Raw genomic sequence first — 23648 nt, 5'->3', positions numbered from 1 at the left:
TAGCAAATTATTACTGCTGTAACTTGAGGTAGAGAATGGTGCCTGTGCAAATTTGGGAAATGTTCAGTAGGATACTGACTGACCGATGCACAACTGCTAGGATTAATGAAGATGCGCCAGTCCAGAGTATAGCAAGACAGATCTTCCGGATACTGGAAATAGGTTTGAAGAAGAGTGAATAAATAGACACAGACGATGGACCATGCACGCGAAGGGTTCAGGGCAGTGAACAACCATAGCCTTTTGGTATCGGATTGTTCCCCAATCATTTCAATAACCCTGTCAGCCATTAGGATAAACACATCCAAATCAACAAAAGGTAAATGGTGCAGTTACCAAGAGGGAGTGTGGTGGTCAAGGTTCTGTGAGAGGGGAGCAGGCGCGCGTGCTTACTGGGATAGGAGACTTGGATAGATGGGGGGCAGGCCACAAGGAGGACCTAGCTGAGGTACGGGCTTTTTTCCGACGAGTGCATCTCCATGGCAAGGAGGCAGTGCAGGCATTGCTGCGCAGGGACTCCTTGCTACTCACTTGGAAGAACCCACTCTCCAGCTCACACAGCACCGGGCTGTGCCTAACGACATTCTACATGCCCATCGTTAGGTCGAGCTTGGGCAGTGCATGAGCTGCTCTGCGAGCCATGCTGTATTCAGTATGGACTTGAAGCCCCGCCCACTGTCAGTCATATTTGTCATTGGCTTGTTTCATTGTCCTTCGTAAATACTGTCTGATTCATTTATAGGCTTGTTAGTCTCTCCTTAGTACCACCTTGTTATCATTTGTAACCTCCCATGAGGACTGGGCCTTTCACTTCGGTTGTTACACAGTACATCTTACTTTGTCTGAAAGCACTGTTTTCTTTAATGAGTTTCTCCTACTGCAGGCACCACAGGCTTTCCTGCAACATTCAGCGTGCCATGCGCTCTTTCATTTTCCAAGCAGCCTGGGACAATGGCGGCCGCTTCTTTGAAATGCAATAGGTCTCGCATTTACAAATGTTTGAGCTATTGCCATTGTGAATGACAATGCCTTTTATTTGTGTGTTAATTATGAAAACAGATAAATAAAAGGCATTGTCATTTACAATCCCAATAGCTTAAACTCTCGCAAATGCGGGACCTACTGCATTGCAAATGTTTGTTCTCTTTATCGACAGTCTCAATTCGAAGCTGAGCAGAGACATTGGGGTGAAACCTAAAAATCAACAACGCAGAGGCAATAATACAATTTTACCACTACTTTTTTGTGAAACCTAGTAAATGCATTTTAGCAGCAACTTTTGACCTCTACATAATTGGACTACATTTTGAAGGCATTTTTACACTCAATCCCATTCTGTCCGGCCTTCTTTATGCACCGTCGACCTTAGCACCTCTCACCACTTGCACTGCAAACAAAGAAACTGAACCAGAGATCACCCCACTTCACAAGAGTGCAGTACTTACCGGTGGCAACCTTCAAATTCTCTGTGAATGTAGACACCTTGTCCTGTGCCTTCTCTTCCGATTGCTCGCCAGAGCCAATAATTTCCACCATGTGCCAATGCACCCAATAAGGACGTCCCGTGGAATGCCACAAAATCTGCAAAGGAAGGAGACAGGCAGACGTCAGGTCCAGCAGCATCAGCAGTTGACAAAGACAGCTAAAATCTCCACCCAGCTTGCGGATGCAGCTCATGAGGGCACAGTGAACCCCAATGTTTGAGCTGGGGAGTTTTGACTGGGCACAATGTAGAGCGACAGTGACAGGGGTCTTCGGACACTTCAAGCAACACACCATGTGTCCCAAATCCAGACAATGTGAACGCTGACCCAATGGGATCCACGAGCAATCAAAGTAGTATCCTGCAGGGGTATGTGAGGTTATTTACTACTACTCTCCGCAGACCACAATACTACTGCACTCCTAATGCATACTTGGGTTACTCGATTTGTACACGCGGTTCCACAAGGGCAGAAAAGTTGAGCAGTCTGGACTTTTTTTTCAGAGGTTGAGGTAGTTTGGAACTTAGGTACTGGTCGAAATAGTTAATACTTGATAAAGTCAATATCCAGCCAGTGATAAGGTCCACCTTCTTTGGCAGAGCTTTGACGGCAAACAAGTTGATGAAGTCTATGTCGACTATGGAAAATTTGCCACTGATCAGGTCTTTTAGGAGAGAAATTATAAATATTTTTGAAGGATCCATTAAATGGGACAGTTGTGCCAGATAAAATAATACAAGGTAACTACTGTGCTATGGGAAGTAGGCCGAGGATGTGTTTATACAAATTTACTATTTAGAGAATAACACCAGACATAATCACTTTCATTCACAGGCAAAGTTGGAGATCCTTCGCTCATGGCCTATATGAAGGAGGTGTTCACCATCTCTTGTCTTATCGGCATTCTGGGAAATTGACTCAGATGAACCCCTATTCTCGTTTGTGAGCATATTGTATGGCTTTTTCAGAATTTATTGCATGCAGGGCCTCATCCAAAGAGCATCATGCAGCTGAAGGGGAATGTCTAGAATCTTTCTTCGGAACGGAGCGGAATGGATGAGGATGGCTCTTCAGCCATCCTCATGTTTGTAGTGCACAGCCACAGCTGGGTGGTGGAATACTGTGTTGGAAAGATCCAAGGTCAGAACTATGATTTCCCCTCAGACTTTGGCTCCTTCCCATACAATTGGTTTTTTTCCCACTTGCCTTTCCTCATGTACAAACTGATCAAGGACAAAGTATTGATCATCTGTCGATCACTAAAGCTTTCATGGATGTGGCTAACATGGAACTGGCCCATCTGCCCAGGTTGCCAATGTGCCTGCTACCCTGTCAGCAGAAGTGTAGTTATGCATAAACAAGGTTTCTCACTCTTTTCTAGATTGCTACAGCAACAATGGAGAAAGGCTTACAGTGCCATGCGAGGCACGCCAAAGCAGAATCACGGACTAAATATTTTCTAGGTTAAGGCTCAAAACCTGGACCGTCGCCGGTCCTTTCCTCAGTTTCAGCTCCTCTTGCCATTTGTAGTCCAAAATTGAGTTGCCGACTGACTGGGTTGTTCCTTAAAATCGCAAAAAAAAAAACGCTGTCGACAGAAGTCATTGGTAAATCAAAATGCTTAGCTGCTTGTTCAGGTGGAGAATCTGCAGAAGGTGACTTCTGATGGCCTCCTTGGGGTATAAAGTAATGCCACCAATTCTTAGTGTTATTTACAACAAGGGGTGGTGATGGACAGAGTCTCTGAATTAAGCAGAGTACTCTCACCCAGTCAAGAGATCAGGGCTAGATCCAACACCGTTTTTTAGCTCATTGCACCATCCCAGTTTCAGAACCTGGCTGTATGCAAATTAGTCTGTCCCTGGCCCAGTGCATCATGGGAACAGGGCAGACCAGACTACAAAAGCCAATTCTTACACTGGGAAGGAAACAAGCTTCCGGGGACCGGTTTCTGCCATTTCAGGCGTCTTCGGCCCGGCTTGCTTGAATCCTGATGGTGCAATGAGCAAGGGACTCACATCTGAGTATACCCTTCCACGCTTAGGGTGGACAAAATTATTTACAACAAGGGGTGGTGATGGACAGAGTCTCTGAATTAAGCAGAGTACTCTCACCCAGTCAAGAGATCAGGGCTAGATCCAACACCGTTTTTTAGCTCATTGCACCATCCCAGTTTCAGAACCTGGCTGTATGCAAATTAGTCTGTCCCTGGCCCAGTGCATCATGGGAACAGGGCAGACCAGACTACAAAAGCCAATTCTTACACTGGGAAGGAAACAAGCTTCCGGGGACCGGTTTCTGCCATTTCAGGCGTCTTCGGCCCGGCTTGCTTGAATCCTGATGGTGCAATGAGCAAGGGACTCACATCTGAGTATACCCTTCCACGCTTAGGGTGGACAAAATTATTTACAACAAGGGGTGGTGATGGACAGAGTCTCTGAATTAAGCAGAGTACTCTCACCCAGTCAAGAGATCAGGGCTAGATCCAACACCGTTTTTTAGCTCATTGCACCATCCCAGTTTCAGAACCTGGCTGTATGCAAATTAGTCTGTCCCTGGCCCAGTGCATCATGGGAACAGGGCAGACCAGACTACAAAAGCCAATTCTTACACTGGGAAGGAAACAAGCTTCCGGGGACCGGTTTCTGCCATTTCAGACGTCTTCGGCCCGGCTTGCTTGAATCCTGATGGTGCAATGAGCAAGGGACTCACATCTGAGTATACCCTTCCACGCTTAGGGTGGACAAAATTATTTACAACAAGGGGTGGTGATGGACAGAGTCTCTGAATTAAGCAGAGTACTCTCACCCAGTCAAGAGATCAGGGCTAGATCCAACACCGTTTTTTAGCTCATTGCACCATCCCAGTTTCAGAACCTGGCTGTATGCAAATTAGTCTGTCCCTGGCCCAGTGCATCATGGGAACAGGGCAGACCAGACTACAAAAGCCAATTCTTACACTGGGAAGGAAACAAGCTTCCGGGGACCGGTTTCTGCCATTTCAGGCGTCTTCGGCCCGGCTTGCTTGAATCCTGATGGTGCAATGAGCAAGGGACTCACATCTGAGTATACCCTTCCACGCTTAGGGTGGACAAAATTATTTACAACAAGGGGTGGTGATGGACAGAGTCTCTGAATTAAGCAGAGTACTCTCACCCAGTCAAGAGATCAGGGCTAGATCCAACACCGTTTTTTAGCTCATTGCACCATCCCAGTTTCAGAACCTGGCTGTATGCAAATTAGTCTGTCCCTGGCCCAGTGCATCATGGGAACAGGGCAGACCAGACTACAAAAGCCAATTCTTACACTGGGAAGGAAACAAGCTTCCGGGGACCGGTTTCTGCCATTTCAGGCGTCTTCGGCCCGGCTTGCTTGAATCCTGATGGTGCAATGAGCAAGGGACTCACATCTGAGTATACCCTTCCACGCTTAGGGTGGACAAAATTATTTACAACAAGGGGTGGTGATGGACAGAGTCTCTGAATTAAGCAGAGTACTCTCACCCAGTCAAGAGATCAGGGCTAGATCCAACACCGTTTTTTTTTGAAATTATTTTGGCCACCATGAGTGTGGAAGGGTATGCTCAGACATGAGTCCCTTGCTCACTGCACCATCAGGATTCAAGCAAGCCGGGCCGAAGACGGCTGTAATGCCAGAAACCGGTCCCCGGAAGCTTGTTTCCTTTCCAGTGAAGAATTGGCTTGGTAGTTTGGTCTGCCCTGTTCCCATGATGCACTGGGCCAGGGACAGACTAATTTGCATATAGCCAGGTTCTAAACTGGGATGGTGCAGTGAGCTAAAAAACGGTGATGGATCAAGCCCTGATCTGTTGACTGGGTAGGAGTGTTCTGATTAACTCAGATACTCTGTCCATCACCACCCCCTTTTTGAAATTATTTTGGCCACCATGAGTGTGGAAGGGTATGCTCAGACATGAGTCCCTTGCTCACTGCACCATCAGGATTCAAGCAAGCCGGGCCGAAGACGGCTGTAATGCCAGAAACCGGTCCCCGGAAGCTTGTTTCCTTTCCAGTGAAGAATTGGCTTGGTAGTTTGGTCTGCCCTGTTCCCATGATGCACTGGGCCAGGGACAGACTAATTTGCATATAGCCAGGTTCTAAACTGGGATGGTGCAGTGAGCTAAAAAACGGTGATGGATCAAGCCCTGATCTGTTGACTGGGTAGGAGTGTTCTGATTAACTCAGATACTCTGTCCATCACCACCCCCTTTTTGAAATTATTTTGGCCACCATGAGTGTGGAAGGGTATGCTCAGACATGAGTCCCTTGCTCACTGCACCATCAGGATTCAAGCAAGCCGGGCCGAAGACGGCTGTAATGCCAGAAACCGGTCCCCGGAAGCTTGTTTCCTTTCCAGTGAAGAATTGGCTTGGTAGTTTGGTCTGCCCTGTTCCCATGATGCACTGGGCCAGGGACAGACTAATTTGCATATAGCCAGGTTCTAAACTGGGATGGTGCAGTGAGCTAAAAAACGGTGATGGATCAAGCCCTGATCTGTTGACTGGGTAGGAGTGTTCTGATTAACTCAGATACTCTGTCCATCACCACCCCCTTTTTGAAATTATTTTGGCCACCATGAGTGTGGAAGGGTATGCTCAGACATGAGTCCCTTGCTCACTGCACCATCAGGATTCAAGCAAGCCGGGCCGAAGACGGCTGTAATGCCAGAAACCGGTCCCCGGAAGCTTGTTTCCTTTCCAGTGAAGAATTGGCTTGGTAGTTTGGTCTGCCCTGTTCCCATGATGCACTGGGCCAGGGACAGACTAATTTGCATATAGCCAGGTTCTAAACTGGGATGGTGCAGTGAGCTAAAAAACGGTGATGGATCAAGCCCTGATCTGTTGACTGGGTAGGAGTGTTCTGATTAACTCAGATACTCTGTCCATCACCACCCCCTTTTTGAAATTATTTTGGCCACCATGAGTGTGGAAGGGTATGCTCAGACATGAGTCCCTTGCTCACTGCACCATCAGGATTCAAGCAAGCCGGGCCGAAGACGGCTGTAATGCCAGAAACCGGTCCCCGGAAGCTTGTTTCCTTTCCAGTGAAGAATTGGCTTGGTAGTTTGGTCTGCCCTGTTCCCATGATGCACTGGGCCAGGGACAGACTAATTTGCATATAGCCAGGTTCTAAACTGGGATGGTGCAGTGAGCTAAAAAACGGTGATGGATCAAGCCCTGATCTGTTGACTGGGTAGGAGTGTTCTGATTAACTCAGATACTCTGTCCATCACCACCCCCTTTTTGAAATTACCAATTCTTAGTGGCTTGGTCAGTTGCTTCACCGTCATTGCCACCTTGACCTTAGTCTATCTTTTCCATATCTACTGTCTCTCCGTAACATTCTACTACTTTCTCTTCCATAGTCTGAGAGGTGGAGGGGTGTGTTATAGGGGTGGTGGGTGCACCTGAAAAGAAACCATTATCTGTGGGTGAGGCTTCGGTGGCAATCTTGAATGAAAGTTGTCCAATATTTCTTGTAAAGACTCTAGGCAATCTACAGGGACCTATACCAAGGGAATTTTGTGGGACGTGTACCTAGGGAAGTTTCCTTGTGTAGTGTAGAGCCAGTAGATTCAATCTTTCACTCATGATGGTCCTCCAAGTCATCATGTGTGTAACGTACAGGATCATCCAAATTTTGGCCTTGACCCCTCAATTGAGGATGGTCATCACCTGGCGGGACTTAAGCCTCCTCATATGATCATAGTCCGATGTATATGTGTATGTGTAGATAAAGCACATGCAGCTGCAAAGGAAGGTAACCCATATCTCTATGCTGGAAGGGCAATCTCTTTCTGTGCCGCCGCCCTCAACAGAGATGCTTCCAATGCTGCATCTTCTTAAAACTGTGTTTCATGGTGAATCATTGCCCTAAAGACATGAGATGCCCATGAGTAGGAAATAAAGCCAGCCTTCTGTCACACAGGGTTGCAAGGAAAGGTTTTACAAATGCCACAATGTGCTGCCTTGTTTTTAGAGTACAGGCAATGCTTGTGGGGCTGTTTTTATGTCTCCATCAGCGAGTAAAACGAGAATCAGAACAACTCAACCAGAGGTCAATGGGAGGAGCTCAGTGTTAAATAAAATGTTAGAAACAAAGAGGCTCATGGGATGCCACAAGAAAGGGGTGGGAAAGGACATGACCTAAGAAGTACAACTGGGAAAAAACATTGAGGACAAGCGAACTTGATGAAAGAATATGGCCAGCAAAGCATTCCTGATAGTAATACTAGTTCTAAGAAAACAAAGGTATTGGTGATCATTAAGAATTAATGGAAATACACAATTTGTTTCTTCAAGTACTTTGAAACCAGCTTTTTGAAGGTCCAATAAATGATTAAATCTATGAAGCTGCTTTCAAATTCACAAGAAATGCTGCCCACATCTGGTTGCCCAAACACGACTGTTAAAGAAGTCCTTCTGACCTTGCTGTTTGCAAGTTAAGACACAGATAAATTAAGTGATTCCCCCAAAGATCCCGCAGATTTTATCAGGTGTGGATGTTAGTATGTGCGTTCAGAATTCCTGTTTCCAAAGCTGGGACCTTCACTCCTCGCTCACAGATGGCAAGATGCCCCCCTGGTCTCCCTGGGATTCCTCACCTGCACGGGAGGCATGCCATTGTTGCTCTGCAGAAACACGCCCTCATCACCAGAGCTGACCTCGTCATAGTCTTCCAGCATCCGCACAACAAGGCCTGGTTTAAGGGTCTCTTGTACATAATCTACATAGCTGCTACGACTTGCAAAATCCGATGGGCTGCTGAACTCTTTGTCGGTCTTCTTGCGAGGAGCCACCGCTGGTGGTGGTGTCTCCATCGCCACGTGGATGCTGGCACAGCCAGGCATCTTGGGCTGGAAGATGGAACGAATGATTCGTGGCTGTTCCTCACCGCCGGAGCAACCAAAGTCCATATGCTGTCCGCGGTCCCAGCCCATGACTCGCACCAGCTCAGATATGAGGTTGGCCATTGCCATGCTGAACTCAAACTCTCTCTGGACGCGGCTCCGCTCCCCCAAAAGGCCAGTGTTTGCCACTCCATCGTGGCACTCTGCCCCCTCTTCGTTGCTGCTGTTCAGTTTGTCCACGAGGGAGGTGACACACAAATAACGCTTCACCAGCGAGAAGAGCAGCTTCCCAGGAATCTGGAAAAGAAAGACAGAGGATTTGTTTTGTAAAGCAACACACTAGACAACAATGCACGTCAAGAGCTCCCATCCAAACTACACTATAGGAAGAACACCCCATTAGGCAACACTGCACAGTAACAGCCTCCTGCCAGTCAACAATGCACAGGAGGCCTGGGCACCGAACATGACGGTCGCACATCTCTAGGCTCCGCCTGCAACCCACCCGTAATCTGTCCTCCTCGGGAAACTGCATTTACAAAGCGGACAGAACCACGCATATGCGTGGTAAATACAGTTAGCGTTCTAGATTCACAGACGGGTGCAGAGAATGGAAGGAACCGGAAGGAATGTGCCACGGCTTGGCGAGTAGGACTGGGGTCTGAGTTGTTTATTTGCTGGGGGCCAGGTTTCTGGGTAGTTTTAGGGTTGTGGGCTGTGTTTTAGGGCTCAGGGTAGTTTTTAGGGCTGGAGGTGGTTTTAGGGCTGGGGTCGGGATAGTTTTTAGAGCTGGGTGCCGGTTTTAGGGCTCAGGGCGGGGGCCTGGGCTGTGTAATCGTTACCACGCATATGCCTTTAAAACGAAATTAGTTGTAAAGGCATACGTGGTAAAGACGCAGTCGTGATAAAGACCACGTTGTTAAGGCATGCAATATAATTGCATGTGTGGTTCCGTCATACAACCGCCCTCATCCGGTGACAGGCCATCAGTAGAGCGACTCCAACAAGGGTGAATGCATGAGGGACACGGCTTGGCCCTGCATTGAACCACCAGACACCCAAGGAGCGTGGCACACCTGGCAACATGAAGGGCCCACTCTGTCCTGAGCACTATTGTCTCTACTACCCCTAGGACATATTGCTCCCACGCCAATAAACTTGTAATCTGGTTTACATAGAAGCCTAGCAAACGATGGATATAGGGATGGACAAATCAACACCGCCCAATGGCCAGAGCCAAATAGAAAAATTCAAGAAGCCCGCCAGGGGCCTTGAGGAGGATCAGTTCGATCACCATGACTGCCCAGAGAAGGCCCCCCAGATTCAGCTAACACTAGACCAAGTCATAGAGGCAGAGGGCCGCATCTCTGAACTGAGGTCATGGTCTGCACACTGAAGGAAAATTTCTTGCAACTTCAAAAAACAGTTTGGCCGAAGGGTGTTCATGACGAAACAATAGCCACCCGCTGGGGTTGGTTCCCAGATGGTGTAGAAGGGCCTAACCCCGTGGACTTCATCTCCCAACGGTTGCACTCTTGAGCGCCAGCAGATGATCTATCAATGTGCTTCCTGGTGGAAGGGACCCACAGGTTCATGGCGCCCTGGCCCACTACCAGGAGTCCCCCTCGCCCCCTTCAACAATAATAGCACACATCTTTAACTTTGCAGACAGGGAGGCGATCCTCCGGGCGGCACGTATGAAAGGGGCCCTCACCCATGACTCCTCGTAGATTATGCTGTTCCCAGACCTCACAATACAGCTTCCCCAGCAGCACCGCTCCTTCCTGTGAAACAAACTCCACAAGTATGCTCCTCTTCCCAGCATGCTTTAAAATCATCTTCGCTAGCAAGACTTTTGACGACCCGGAAAGTGCACAGCAATGGATCAAGAAACATCCTGACTTCAGGTATCTTCTTTGGATTACTGTCCTTTTTTTGGGTAACTTTTTAACACTAATATTGTCTGTCATTCATTGTCTGGTCTTTTTTCTTCTTATTTACCTTTCCTCACTATTTCTAGATTTATAAGTTTCAAAGTACAATCATTATCGCGTCTCTTTGTACGGATAATTTCAGATTTAAGGAAATATCACCATGTTAAAGTCAATGGAGAAAGGGGCCCCTGCCTCACAAGGATAAAACCCGGCAAGGAATATAATTTTTAGGAAAGAAGGCTCAGCATCGGGTTCTATGCATTATTCTTAAAATATCAAATTGACGTTAACCTATGACACTCTATAAGAATACCATAATATGTTTTCTCCTTTATATTCTTTTTATTTTCATCTCAAAATTTCGTAAACATTCTATTACACAATTTTTTTTATATTTTATATAAACATTTTTTTCCTTAATATAAATATTTGATTCACAATTTGTTAAACGCAATATACCAATAGATACAACTTAATATCTAGAACCACAATTCCTTTCACTCAACGCGTTTCGGCTTGCGCTTTCATCAGGAATTCTGTGTTTCTTTTCACATATATTGGAACTATAAATTAAAGAAAATGTATTTTAGTTAATTGTTCATATTTTCTTAGTTCAAAAGTCAACGTCAAACAGATTACACTATTTACATATATAAACACACATATGTAATCTCTTTTTCTTCTGGCTCTGCTCTTAACACCAGCAGATCCAAGCTACACCATGACACCCATCATTACTTCTCAGTTCCAACATGATCAATACATATAATTTAAACATGATTGTTTATCTTGCTGCAACCAACTATACATTATGTACACTATTTACATCTCTATATACATAAAAATTCAACTACTCATTTCTGTACAAACATGGCCTTGATATAATGGTTACACTAAATATATCCTGGTTTCCAGAGAGCAATACCACAGTACGGGGAGTCCCTTATGGATTATCTGAAGTTAGAGGAAAAAAGTTTTTTGTTTTTTTGGGGGGGGAAACGTGTTCCACTACTGGGGATTTGGATTCTATCAATACCTGTGGATTGTCTATCTATCTTATCTAACGGATCTATTCTAACCTCTAGAACCTAACTGAGAGATAGCATAGCATGCATTTACCTGAATTAGTTTGCTAGTTACTCAAACTTGATAGCGGCGAAGGACATAACATTTCCGGTATCTGCTGGCTTTTAATAGGTGCTCCCGGCGTTATTCGAACAAGGGTGGAGGGCGCGGCAGACCAATCTGTAAAGTATTTTTTAAAAGAAAACAATCTAAACCGGCTCAATACATAGACTATACGACCTTCAGATTGACAAGCCTATTTTCCTTACGTACCTTTACCATTCTCTTAATGCTTTTTAATTTCTTAGATTCTATGTTACAAACGGAGAACTATAAAAAGACTTCTCGTGGCCACTTGATGTATACGGCGCTACCTGCCAAACAATAATATACAGAAAGGTATCAGTATTGTCTACAAAAGAAGTTACCAAATTTAGAAAGACTATGATCATGGCCATAATTATGCGCACCTTTACACGAGCCGTCGCTCGATCTTCAATATCTATGTCTTGGTTGATTTCTTCGAATTGGCTGCCCCCATTGAAAGCACGGTTCTATTCCTTTAATATAAACAGAAGTGTTACATTGTGTCCAACGGTCTAAATATTATGTAACAAAAATTCGGCGCATTTTCTACAAATCCCCTTTCACCCGGTCCCTCGTTAAACTAGATGTTCGTTTGTTCCGCTAAAACAATTGTTATGTAATTATCACTAATGCCGGGTGCAAATATTAGTACCCGACTTACATAATGCTTAAGCGGGTCAAACTTCAATTTTTTTTTTTCTATTTTTTTTTTTGTGGAGTTTTATATAGCGCGAACTAGACCCGAACCGAATCAGGTATCAGAGCGCTTTACATAGCACAAGTTTTTGTTTTTTTTTTAACATGAGGACACACTCATTTTTTTTTTTTAGGCACGGGGAGATTAAGTGATTTGCCCGGAATCACAGGAGGTTTTGGCGTCGTTACCAAGACTCGAACCCAGATCCCCAGGTCCGGGGTCGAGCGCCTTAGCCGTTAGGCCAGCTCCTCTCCCCTAATTTAATTGTTACGTTTGAGTAGTCCTATCCCGAACTATTACATTTATAAACACCCCCCCCCCTTTGTAACTTACTCGTTCATTGATTCTCCCGTGAAGACAAACTGATACGTGCGCCGTCTATCTGCTAGCATTAAGGTTTCGAACGAAGGTAACCGCTTATAAAGGCCTAGGTTTGCGCACCAACTTTGAGTGCGATATCGCGGTACTTCCGTGTTCTACAGGTCTTACATTTCATCAGGTAGATGGTTTTTCTCAATGAAGTGACTGACCATGGGGGAGTGTTTATAAATGTAATAGTGCCTAAAAAAAAAAAAATGAGTGTGTCCTCATGTTAAAAAAAAACCAAAAACTTGTGCTATGTAAAGCGCTCCGATACCTGATTCGGTTCGGGTCTAGTTCGCGCTATATAAAACTCCACAAAAAAAAAAATAGAAAAAAAAAATTGAAGTTTGTCCCGCTTAAGTATTATGTAAGTCGGGTACTAATATTTGCACCCGGCATTAGTGATAATTACATTAACAATTGTTTTAGCGGAACAATCGAACATCTAGTTTAACGAGGGACCGGGTGAAAGGGGATTTGTAGAAAATGCGCCGAATTTTTGTTACATAATATTTAGACCGTTGGACACAATGTAACACTTCTGTTTATATTAAAGGAATAGAACCGTGCTTTCAATGGGGGCAGCCAATTCGAAGAAATCAACCAAGACATAGATATTGAAGATCGAGCGACGGCTCGTGTTAAGGTGCGCATAATTATGGCCATGATCGTAGTCTTTCTAAATTTGGTAACTTCTTTTGTAGACAATACTGATACCTTTCTGTATATTATTGTTTGACAGGTAGCGCCCTATACATCAAGTGGCCACGAGAAGTCTTTTTATAGTTCTCCGTTTGTAACATAGAATCTAAGAAATTAAAAAGCATTAAGAGAATGGTAAAGGTACGTAAGGAAAATAGGCTTGTCAATCTGAAGGTCGTATAGTCTATGTATTGAGCCGGTTTAGATTGTTTTCTTTTAAAAAATACTTTACAGATTGGTCTGCCGCGCCCTCCACCCTTGTTCGAATAACGCCGGGAGCACCTATTAAAAGCCAGCAGATACCGGAAATGTTATGTCCTTCGCCGCTATCAAGTTTGAGTAACTAGCAAACTAATTCAGGTAAATGCATGCTATGCTATCTCTCAGTTAGGTTCTAGAGGTTAGAATAGATCCGTTAGATAAGATAGATAGACAATCCACAGGTATTGATAGAATCCAAATCCCCAGTAGTGGAACACGTTTTCCCCCCAAAAACCTTTTTTCCTCCAACTTCAGATAATCCATAAGGGACTCCCCGTACTGTGGTATTGCTCTCTGGAAACCAGGATATATTTAGTGTAACCATTATATCAAGGCCATGTTTGTACAGAAATGAGTAGTTGAATTTTTATGTATATAGAGATGTAAATAGTGTACATAATGTATAGTTGGTTGCAGCAAGATAAACAATCATGTTGAAATTATATGTATTGATCATGTTGGAACTGAGAAGTAATGATGGGTGTCATGGTGTAGCTTGGATCTGCTGGTGTTAAGAGCAGAGCCAGAAGAAAAAGATTAAATATGTGTGTTTATATATGTAAATAGTGTAATCTGTTTGATGTTGACTTTTGAACTAAGAAAATATGAACAATTAACTAAAATACATTTTCTTTAATTTATAGTTCCAATATATGTGAAAAGAAACACAGAATTCCTGATGAAAGCGCAAGCCGAAACGCGTTGAGTGAAACGAATTGTGGTTCTAGATATTAAGTTGTATCTATTGGTATATTGCGTTTAACAAATTGTGAATCAAATATTTATATTAAGGAAAAAAAATTTTATATAAAATATTCAAAAAAATTGTGTAATAGAATGTTTACGAAATATTGAGATGAAAATAAAAAGAATATAAAGGAGAAAACATATTATGGTATTCTTATAGAGTGTCATAGGTTAACGTCAATTTGATATTTTAGGAATAATGCATAGAACCCGATGCTGAGCCTTCTTTTCTAAAAATATCACCATGTTAATACAGAAGAATGTCTGTCTTTGATTTGTTTTTCCGAGCTAAATGATATGTATATATTTCTCGTACAGCCTTGAAAAAGTCGTCTCAAGACAAAACACGTGTCGGCTGTGATTCTCTGTATATCTACGTGTCAACTGTGATGAGTCAACTTTGATCAAGATTTGAAAATAAAAAGACTCTGTTTTTTGGACAATACCCGAGTTGTGCTTTATGTGATACCACGCATGTTTGGTCTACTCTAACCATTGTGGTGACAACGTTTTTGGGTTGTGCTCTGTCTAACAAAACTTTTGGTCTTATTTGGATGTGGGGTTTCCCACATACAGTACAACACTGTGGATGGCACAGTGTTCGACATTGAGCACGCTGGAGAGTATCCCTGTGTATATATCTGGACTATTTAATACAAACTTTTACAGAGGTGCTGGCCAGGATATACCACTGCCATCTTGTGCTTAGTGTAAAATAATAGCACACATCTTTAACTTTGCAGACAGGGAAGCGATCCTCCGGGCGGCACGTATGAAAGGGGCCCTCACCCATGACTCCTCGTAGATTATGCTGTTCCCAGACCTCACAATACAGCTTCCCCAGCAGCACAGCTCCTTCCAGTGAAACAAACTCCACAAGTACAATATAGGCTCCTCTTCCCAGCATGCTTTAAAATCATCTTCGCTAGCAAGACTTTTGACGACCCGGAAAGCGCACAGCAATGGATCAACAAACATCCACACTGGTGGCAACGAAACACAGACAAAGAGGAACACTCTGTACCTGGCGGACGGCCAGGACTCTGGTTGTAGTTTCTGCGCAGGAGAAAGAGGAATAAGAGACAAAAACATTTGGCAGAGGAGGGAATTGGTGATCCTAAACGCTGCCTGAGACGGCGGATTTGGTGGCGGGATCAGATGGTCCCTGAGACGTTGGCACCTCGTGGCCGACTAAGCGGACTCACTAACCTGTTCAATCGCAGACTGCTGACTTGCCACTTTACAGATCCTGTTGCAGATACCATGCTCTGTACCAGAAAACATCAAAGACTGAGTAGCCGCGCCTAAACACTGCAGTGAAGTGGCACACCCAAATACAGAGTCAGATGGCACTGTAGAGAGGGCACTCAGAAGATAGTCTCCTGGAAGATGACTTGACTCCAATTCCCTTACTGGTACTCACTAGTTCTGTCCTACTCACTGCCATATGTAGCACCCTCACACATTGGCTGTTCTTTCAGCTGAATGTTCCCTCTTACTCTTACCTGCGGCAGGTGGATTCCATCGAAGGATATGCAGTGCTCTTCGGAGGATGTGGTTTCTGCGAACAGCTCCAGGAGGGTGTAGCGACTGTCGAAGTCCATGTGCTGCTCAATGCCATCCTGCTGGCTTAGGGATAGGAGCACGTAGGCCCGGCTTCCTGCACAAACCAGAGAACGTTATTAATGTGAGATCCGAATACTGCACACACCAGAAACAGAGGGTCAACACGAGACCCGAACAGTATACAAATTAGATGGAAATGCCGAGATCTAACTCCTAATCCTGCTCAAACCAGAGACAACTCTCGAGGCGAGCAGTTAATCATGTACAAACTGGATAGAGCTGCAAATGTGAGATCCTAATCCAGTCCAAACCAGAGACTCGTTAAGGAGAGTTCCAAATCCTGTACAAACCAGACGTCACAGCTGTCAATCTAAGAAACTTGTGTACAAACCAGACTGATGTCAATTGACGATCCTCATCTACTACAATCCAGAGGAACAGATGTAAATATGAGATCTTTAACATGCACAAACCAGAGGAAGATACCGGTGCAAGATCCTAGCCCTCCACAAATCCAGGATAGAGCTGGCAACGTGAGAACCCAATCTTGCATCAATTTGCGATCCAAATCCTGTACAAAGCACAGAAATCCTGCACACGCAAAGGCAGTGCCTATCAAAGCAAGAGCCTACGCCTGCAGACACCAGAGATGCACCTAAAACTGTACCAACCAAAGACAGCAGTCAATTCAAGATACCAATCCTGCAGAAACCAGAGACAATCGGTCAACGCGCAATCTTAATCATGCACAAGCCAGACAGAGCCGTCAATGCAAGGTCCCGCTCCAGCAGAAACCAGAGATGGAGCTGACAAAGCAAGGTCCTAATCCTGTACAAACCGGACACGGCGGTCACTGAGATCCCAATTACAACTCCAAGACTGGGCAGGTAATGCAAGCGCCTAATCCAGCACTACAGAAATCAGATCTATCAGTGTGGGGTCCCAGGAACAGAGTTGTTAATAAGAGATACAAATACTGTACAAACCAGAGATCAAGAGGCAAACGTGCATTCCTAATCCTGTATAAACCAAATGTATGGGCAGGCGTTTTCAAAATTCTCATCCTGCACAAGCAAGAGGCGAAGCTTTAAATTTAAGCTCCTACACATCTACAAACCAGAGAAAGCGGCCACTGCAACAGCAGAACTCTGCAGGAACCAGAGTAATGTGACATCCTAATCTTTGGTAAACCACAGAACAATCTGTTTGTGTAGGTTCCCAATCCTGTACGAACCAGAGAGAGCTCACATGGCGAAATCCCAATCCTATACAAACCGGAGACAGAGCGCACAAGGCGAAATCCCAATCCTATACAAACCAGAGCCTCAGCTGACAAGGCGAGATGCTAATCCCATATAAACCAGAGACAGACCTGGAAAGGAGAGATGCTAATTCTACATAAACCAGTGACCGAGCCAGCAATGCGAGATGGTTATTCTAGTACCAACCAGAGAACGAGCAGGCAATGCTAGTTCCCAATCCTACATGAACCATGGCCACAACTGTCACTACGAGTTCTTAATATTGCACAAACTAGAGACAGCTGTCAGTTCAAAATCCTAATACTGTGCAACCCGCAGCCAGAGCTGTCAATGCGTGATCCCGGTCTGAAAGGATGTACTCTGAGACTATTCCGAGGACATCCCTAAGTTTAATATTCAAATACTTGAGGACCACGTTGTGTCTTCACCAACACACTCCATTCATCGCTGAGAGGGCTGCATGTGCGAGGTAGATGGTCAGGTAATCAGGAAGCTGAATGTGCAGAGGTTGACCAGCAACCAGCACTTCTGCCCACAATACCCCCACACAGTTTATTTACACTGCAGTGAGTAAGGTTCAGGTGCAGCTTCTAACTGGGATAGTCTATACACTTATCAGGGCCTCTGATCACAAATAATATCAATGGCCAATATATTATGGTTCCAAAGTCCAACAAAGCCTGGCAGGAAGATCTCCACCGTGCAGCCCCTACTCACATGCTTCAAGCACAAGCACTGGTACGGTCTCCACTCACATTACGCCCACCTCACAGGCAAGTGAAGACAGCCTTGCTCTACAAAGACGGAGTCTTTACTCTGGAGTAGCTTCCACTGGGCTCTGGCCACTCGGGACCAACATTTAGCTCTTCTCACAAGTAGGAGCAGCTGGCCTAGTTGCACAAGGACAGAGTCTGGACCCTTCAGTAGCTTGCAGTGCACACTGGCCCAGTCCCCAGCCCTCCTCGAAGGCATGTGGAGCTGGCCTAGCTGCACAAGGACAGAGTCTGGGCCCTTGAGTAGCTAGCAGTGCACACTGGGCCAGTCCGCAACCCTCCTCGGAGGCATGTGACGCTGGCCTAGCTGCACAAGGACAGAGTCTGGGCCCTGGAGTAGCTTGCAGTGCACACTGGCCCAGTCCCCTGCCCGCCTCGAAGGCATGTGAAGCTGGCCTAGCTGCACAAGGACAGAGTCTGGGCCCTGGAGTAGCTAGCAGTGCACACTGGCCCAGTCCGCAACCCTCCTCGGAGGCATGTGACGCTGGCCTAGCTGCACAAGGACAGAGTCTGGGCCCTTGAGTAGATTACAGTGCACACTGGCCCAGTCCGCAACCCTCCTCGGAGGCATGGGACGCTGGCCTAGCTGCACAAGGACAGAGTCTGGGCCCTGGAGTAGCTTGCAGTGCATACTGGCCCAGTCCCCAACCCTCCTCGAAGGCATGTGAAGCTGGCCTAGCTGCACAAGGACAGAGTCTGGGTCCTGGAGTAGCTTGCAGTGCATACTGGCCCAGTCCCCAACCCTCCTTGAAGGCATGTAGAGCTGGCCTAGCTGCACAAAGACAGAGTCTGGGCCCTGGAGTAGCTAGCAGTGCACACTGGCCCAGTCCCCAACCCTCCTCGAAGGCATGTGGAGCTGGCCTAGCTGCACAAGGACAGAGTCTGGGCCCTTGAGTAGCTTGCAGTGCATACTGGCCCAGTCCCCAGGCCTCCTCGGAGGCATGTGAAGCTGGCCTAGCTGCACAATGACAGAGTCTGGGCCCTGGAGTAGCTTGCAGTGCACTCTGGTCCAGTCTCCAACTCTCCTCAAAGGCATGTGAAGCTGGCCCAGCTGCACAAGGACAGAGTCTGGGCCCTGGAGTAGCTAGCAGTGCACACTGGCCCAGTCCGCAACCCTCCTCGGAGGCATGTGACGCTGGCCTAGCTGCACAAGGACAGAGTCTGGGCCCTGGAGTAGCTTGCAGTGCATACTGGCCCAGTCCCCAGGCCTCCTCGGAGGCATGTGACGCTGGCCTAGCTGCACAAGGACAGAGTCTGGGCCCTGGAGTAGCTTGCAGTGCATACTGGCCCAGTCCCCAGGCCTCCTCGAAGGCATGTGACGCTGGCCTAGCTGCACAAGGACAGAGTCTGGGCCCTTGAGTAGCTTGCAGTGCATACTGGCCCAGTCCCCAGGCCTCCTCGGAGGCATGTGAAGCTGGCCTAGCTGCACAATGACAGAGTCTGGGCCCTGGAGTAGCTTGCAGTGCACTCTGGTCCAGTCTCCAACTCTCCTCAAAGGCATGTGAAGCTGGCCCAGCTGCACAAGGACAGAGTCTGGGCCCTGGAGTAGCTAGCAGTGCACACTGGCCCAGTCCCCAACCCTCCTCGAAGGCATGTGGAGCTGGCCTAGCTGCACAAGGACAGAGTCTGGGTCCTGGAGTAGCTTGCAGTGCATACTGGCCCAGTCCCCAACCCTCCTCGGAGGCATGTGACGCTGGCCTAGCTGCACAAGGACAGAGTCTGGGCCCTTGAGTAGCTAGCAGTGCACACTGGCCCAGTCCGCAACCCTCCTCGGAGGCATGTGACGCTGGCCTAGCTGCACAAGGACAGAGTCTGGGCCCTGGAGTAGCTTGCAGTGCACACTGGCCCAGTCCCCTGCCCGCCTCGAAGGCATGTGAAGCTGGCCTAGCTGCACAAGGACAGAGTCTGGGCCCGGGAGTAGCTAGCAGTGCACACTGGCCCAGTCCGCAACCCTCCTCGGAGGCATGTGACGCTGGCCTAGCTGCACAAGGACAGAGTCTGGGCCCTTGAGTAGATTACAGTGCACACTGGCCCAGTCCGCAACCCTCCTCGGAGGCATGGGACGCTGGCCTAGCTGCACAAGGACAGAGTCTGGGCCCTGGAGTAGCTTGCAGTGCATACTGGCCCAGTCCCCAACCCTCCTCGAAGGCATGTGAAGCTGGCCTAGCTGCACAAGGACAGAGTCTGGGTCCTGGAGTAGCTTGCAGTGCATACTGGCCCAGTCCCCAACCCTCCTTGAAGGCATGTAGAGCTGGCCTAGCTGCACAAAGACAGAGTCTGGGCCCTGGAGTAGCTAGCAGTGCACACTGGCCCAGTCCCCAACCCTCCTCGAAGGCATGTGGAGCTGGCCTAGCTGCACAAGGACAGAGTCTGGGCCCTTGAGTAGCTTGCAGTGCATACTGGCCCAGTCCCCAGGCCTCCTCGGAGGCATGTGAAGCTGGCCTAGCTGCACAATGACAGAGTCTGGGCCCTGGAGTAGCTTGCAGTGCACTCTGGTCCAGTCTCCAACTCTCCTCAAAGGCATGTGAAGCTGGCCCAGCTGCACAAGGACAGAGTCTGGGCCCTGGAGTAGCTAGCAGTGCACACTGGCCCAGTCCGCAACCCTCCTCGGAGGCATGTGACGCTGGCCTAGCTGCACAAGGACAGAGTCTGGGCCCTGGAGTAGCTTGCAGTGCATACTGGCCCAGTCCCCAGGCCTCCTCGGAGGCATGTGACGCTGGCCTAGCTGCACAAGGACAGAGTCTGGGCCCTTGAGTAGCTTGCAGTGCATACTGGCCCAGTCCCCAGGCCTCCTCGGAGGCATGTGAAGCTGGCCTAGCTGCACAATGACAGAGTCTGGGCCCTGGAGTAGCTTGCAGTGCACTCTGGTCCAGTCTCCAACTCTCCTCAAAGGCATGTGAAGCTGGCCCAGCTGCACAAGGACAGAGTCTGGGCCCTGGAGTAGCTTGCAGTGCATACTGGCCCAGTCCCCAACCCTCCTCGAGGGCATGTGAAGCTGGCCTAGTGGCACCAAGACAGAGTCTGGGCCCTGGAGTAGCTTGCAGTGCACTCTGGTCCAGTCTCCAACTCTCCTCGAAGGCATGTGAAGCTGTCCTAGCTGCACAAGGACAGAGTCTGGGCCCTTGAGTAGCTTGCAGTGCACACTGACCCAGATCCCAGACCTCCTCGAAGGCATGTGGAGCTGTCCTAGCTGCACAAGGACAGAGTCTGGGCCCTTGAGTAGCGTGCAGTGCACACTGACCCAGATCCCAGGCCCTCCTCCAAGGCATGTGAAGCTGGCCTAGCTGCACAAGGACAGAGTCTGGGCCCTTGAGTAGCTTGCAGTGCACACTGGCCCAGTCCCCAACCCTCCTCGAAGGCATGTGGAGCTGTCCTAGCTGCACAAGGACAGAGTCTGGGCCCTTGAGTAGCTTGCAGTGCACACTGACCCAGATCCCAGACCTCCTCGAAGGCATGTGGAGCTGTCCTAGCTGCACAAGGACAGAGTCTGGGCCCTTGAGAAGCTTGCAGTGCACACTGGCCCAGTCCCCAACCCTCCTCGAAGGCATGTGGAGCTGTCCTAGCTGCACAAGGACAGAGTCTGGGCCCTTGAGTAGCTTGCAGTGCACACTGACCCAGATCCCAGACCTCCTCGAAGGCATGTGGAGCTGTCCTAGCTGCACAAGGACAGAGTCTGGGCCCTTGAGTAGCTTGCAGTGCACATTGGCCCAGTTCCCAACCCTCCTCGAAGGCATGTGGAGCTGTCCTAGCTGCACAAGGACAGAGTCTGGGCCCTTGAGTAGCTTGCAGTGCACACTGACCCAGATCCCAGACCTCCTCGAAGGCATGTAGAGCTGGCCTAGCTGCACAAAGACAGAGTCTGGGCCCTGGAGTAGCTAGCAGTGCACACTGGCCCAGTCCCCAACCCTCCTCGAAGGCATGTGGAGCTGTCCTAGCTGCACAAGGACAGAGTCTGGGCCCTTGAGTAGCTTGCAGTGCACACTGACCCAGATCCCAGACCTCCTCGAAGGCATGTGGAGCTGTCCTAGCTGCACAAGGACAGAGTCTGGGCCCTTGAGTAGCTTGCAGTGCACACTGGCCCAGATCCCAGACCTCCTCGAAGGCACGTGAAGCTGGCCTAGTGGCAGAAAGACACAGTTGTTAGTCATGGGTAGGTCTTGGTGCATTTTGCCTCCGTTTCTGCTCACATCCTTTAATTTCGCCTGATAGGGAAGTGAAGTTGGGCTCGTGGCATAAAGACAGAACTGACTCAGAGCAGCTCTCCGAGCACTTCAGCCTCATCACGCCCCGTGAAATCTGATGAAACAACTTCCAAGAAACTCCGCAAGACTCTTGCTTCCTCCTTCATGTACGTTATCTGATTTCCACTGAATCCCGACCCACACAGGACAGGCAAGCATGCCAGCAGACAACGGCTTCAGAACCAGACACACCCCACAGCTGAGGCACTCAAAGATAGCAAGCAGGGGCAGAGTGAGCAAACTGGAAAAGGAAGGAAGCCTGCTCTGGCACCAATACATCTCTGGCACCAACACGTCTCTGGCAGCAAACAGAGGCAAGTGCCTCGATACCAAAGAGGGAAGTCCAAACGCTGCACTCTTGGAGGCAGAAGCCATACGAAGGCTATGTGTGCTTTCAAAACAATCCCATCAGAGGTGAAGCAAGCAGAGCAGCGATCAGAGAAGAGGATTAGACAGTCTGAGTGCAGATCTCCTCACCGCGCTGCCCCACTGCAGCCACTCACTGGAGACTGAACCTCAGTCAAGATAGAAGAAGGGTTCACAGGGGCACAACCACAGCACACCAGAGTCAAGATACCTCTAGGAGTCACAGGTACACAGGCACAAGCCGGGATGCAGCCCCACAGTCAAGATAAACAAGTATTTGCAATGCAGTAGGTCTCGCATTTATGCAATTTTGAGCTATTGCCATTGTAAAGGACTAAGCCTTTTATTAAAACAAAGCAACGACACTGTCATTTGCAATGCCAATAGCTTATACTATTGCAAATGGGAGACCTCTTGCATTGAAAATGCTCGTTTCATTTAATTATGCAAATAGTGAATATTATTGTTCACGGTTAGTGTTATATAAAATGGAGTATATTAGCTAGAATATGACCCTATCTGGAAGCGAAGGGAAGTAAAAAAAAAACTGTTATATGTATGTCGTGTGCATGCTTGCGGGTGAGAGTGCAAGTGCGTGTGAATGTTAGTATGTGTAGTTAACACCATTTGGTGTTAGATTGTGGGTGGCAACTGATTTAGCACCGTTTCAACTGCAACATTTTTATTTCACAACAGGCATAAAACAACAAGCATTTACAATGCAATGGTTTCGCCTTTGGAAAAGTTAGAGCTATTGGCATTGTAAATGACAAAATTTGTATTTATGTGTTGGTTTTGAAAACAGATAAATAAATGGCATTGTCATTTACATTGCCATTAGCTTAATCTCTAGCAGTCACTTTGCAGTCACTCTGCACTCCCTAGCACTCCCTAGTCACTCTGCACTCCCTAGCACTCTCTCTACTCTGCACTCTCTCTACTCTGCACTCTCTCTACTCTGCACTCTCTCTACTCTGCACTCTCTCTACTCTACCAATAGCACTTTCCCACCTCTCAAAGACCAGCAACCCTACTCTACTAAAAGTCTAACAGAGTAGCAGTCACAATATCACAAGCACTCACAGACAAGCACCACACACTACCAGCAGCGCTAACAACCCTCCGAGAGTAGCAGTCACACCCCTCACAGACTAGCACCACACACTACCAGCAGCGCTTCCTCTGATGTAACTTCCTAGCTTTTACAGACTGACACTCGCATGACTGAACT

At 47.6% G+C, this 23648-nt stretch overlaps 1 protein-coding gene across 4 annotated transcripts in view; it reads right to left on the bottom strand.

The window, feature by feature from the left end:
- LOC144762134 (cullin-9-like) overlaps positions 1 to 23648 on the bottom strand; it is a 518599-nt gene that overhangs the window by 285194 nt on the left and 209757 nt on the right. For all 4 annotated transcript variants that reach the window (XM_078647278.1, XM_078647280.1, XM_078647277.1 and 1 more), the window contains 3 exons: positions 15715 to 15869; positions 8108 to 8650; positions 1446 to 1581 (listed from right to left, as the gene is read on the bottom strand). In XM_078647278.1, coding sequence (XP_078503404.1) covers positions 1446 to 1581; positions 8108 to 8650; positions 15715 to 15869 — 834 coding nt within the window. The remainder of the gene's footprint in view (positions 1 to 1445; positions 1582 to 8107; positions 8651 to 15714; positions 15870 to 23648) is intronic.

This window comes from Lissotriton helveticus, chromosome 6 (assembly GCF_964261635.1).
Source record: "Lissotriton helveticus chromosome 6, aLisHel1.1, whole genome shotgun sequence".
Taxonomy (NCBI): Eukaryota; Metazoa; Chordata; class Amphibia; order Caudata; family Salamandridae; genus Lissotriton; species Lissotriton helveticus.
Note: the sequence above shows the minus strand (reverse complement) of the source record. Positions and strands in the feature narration are given on the sequence as shown.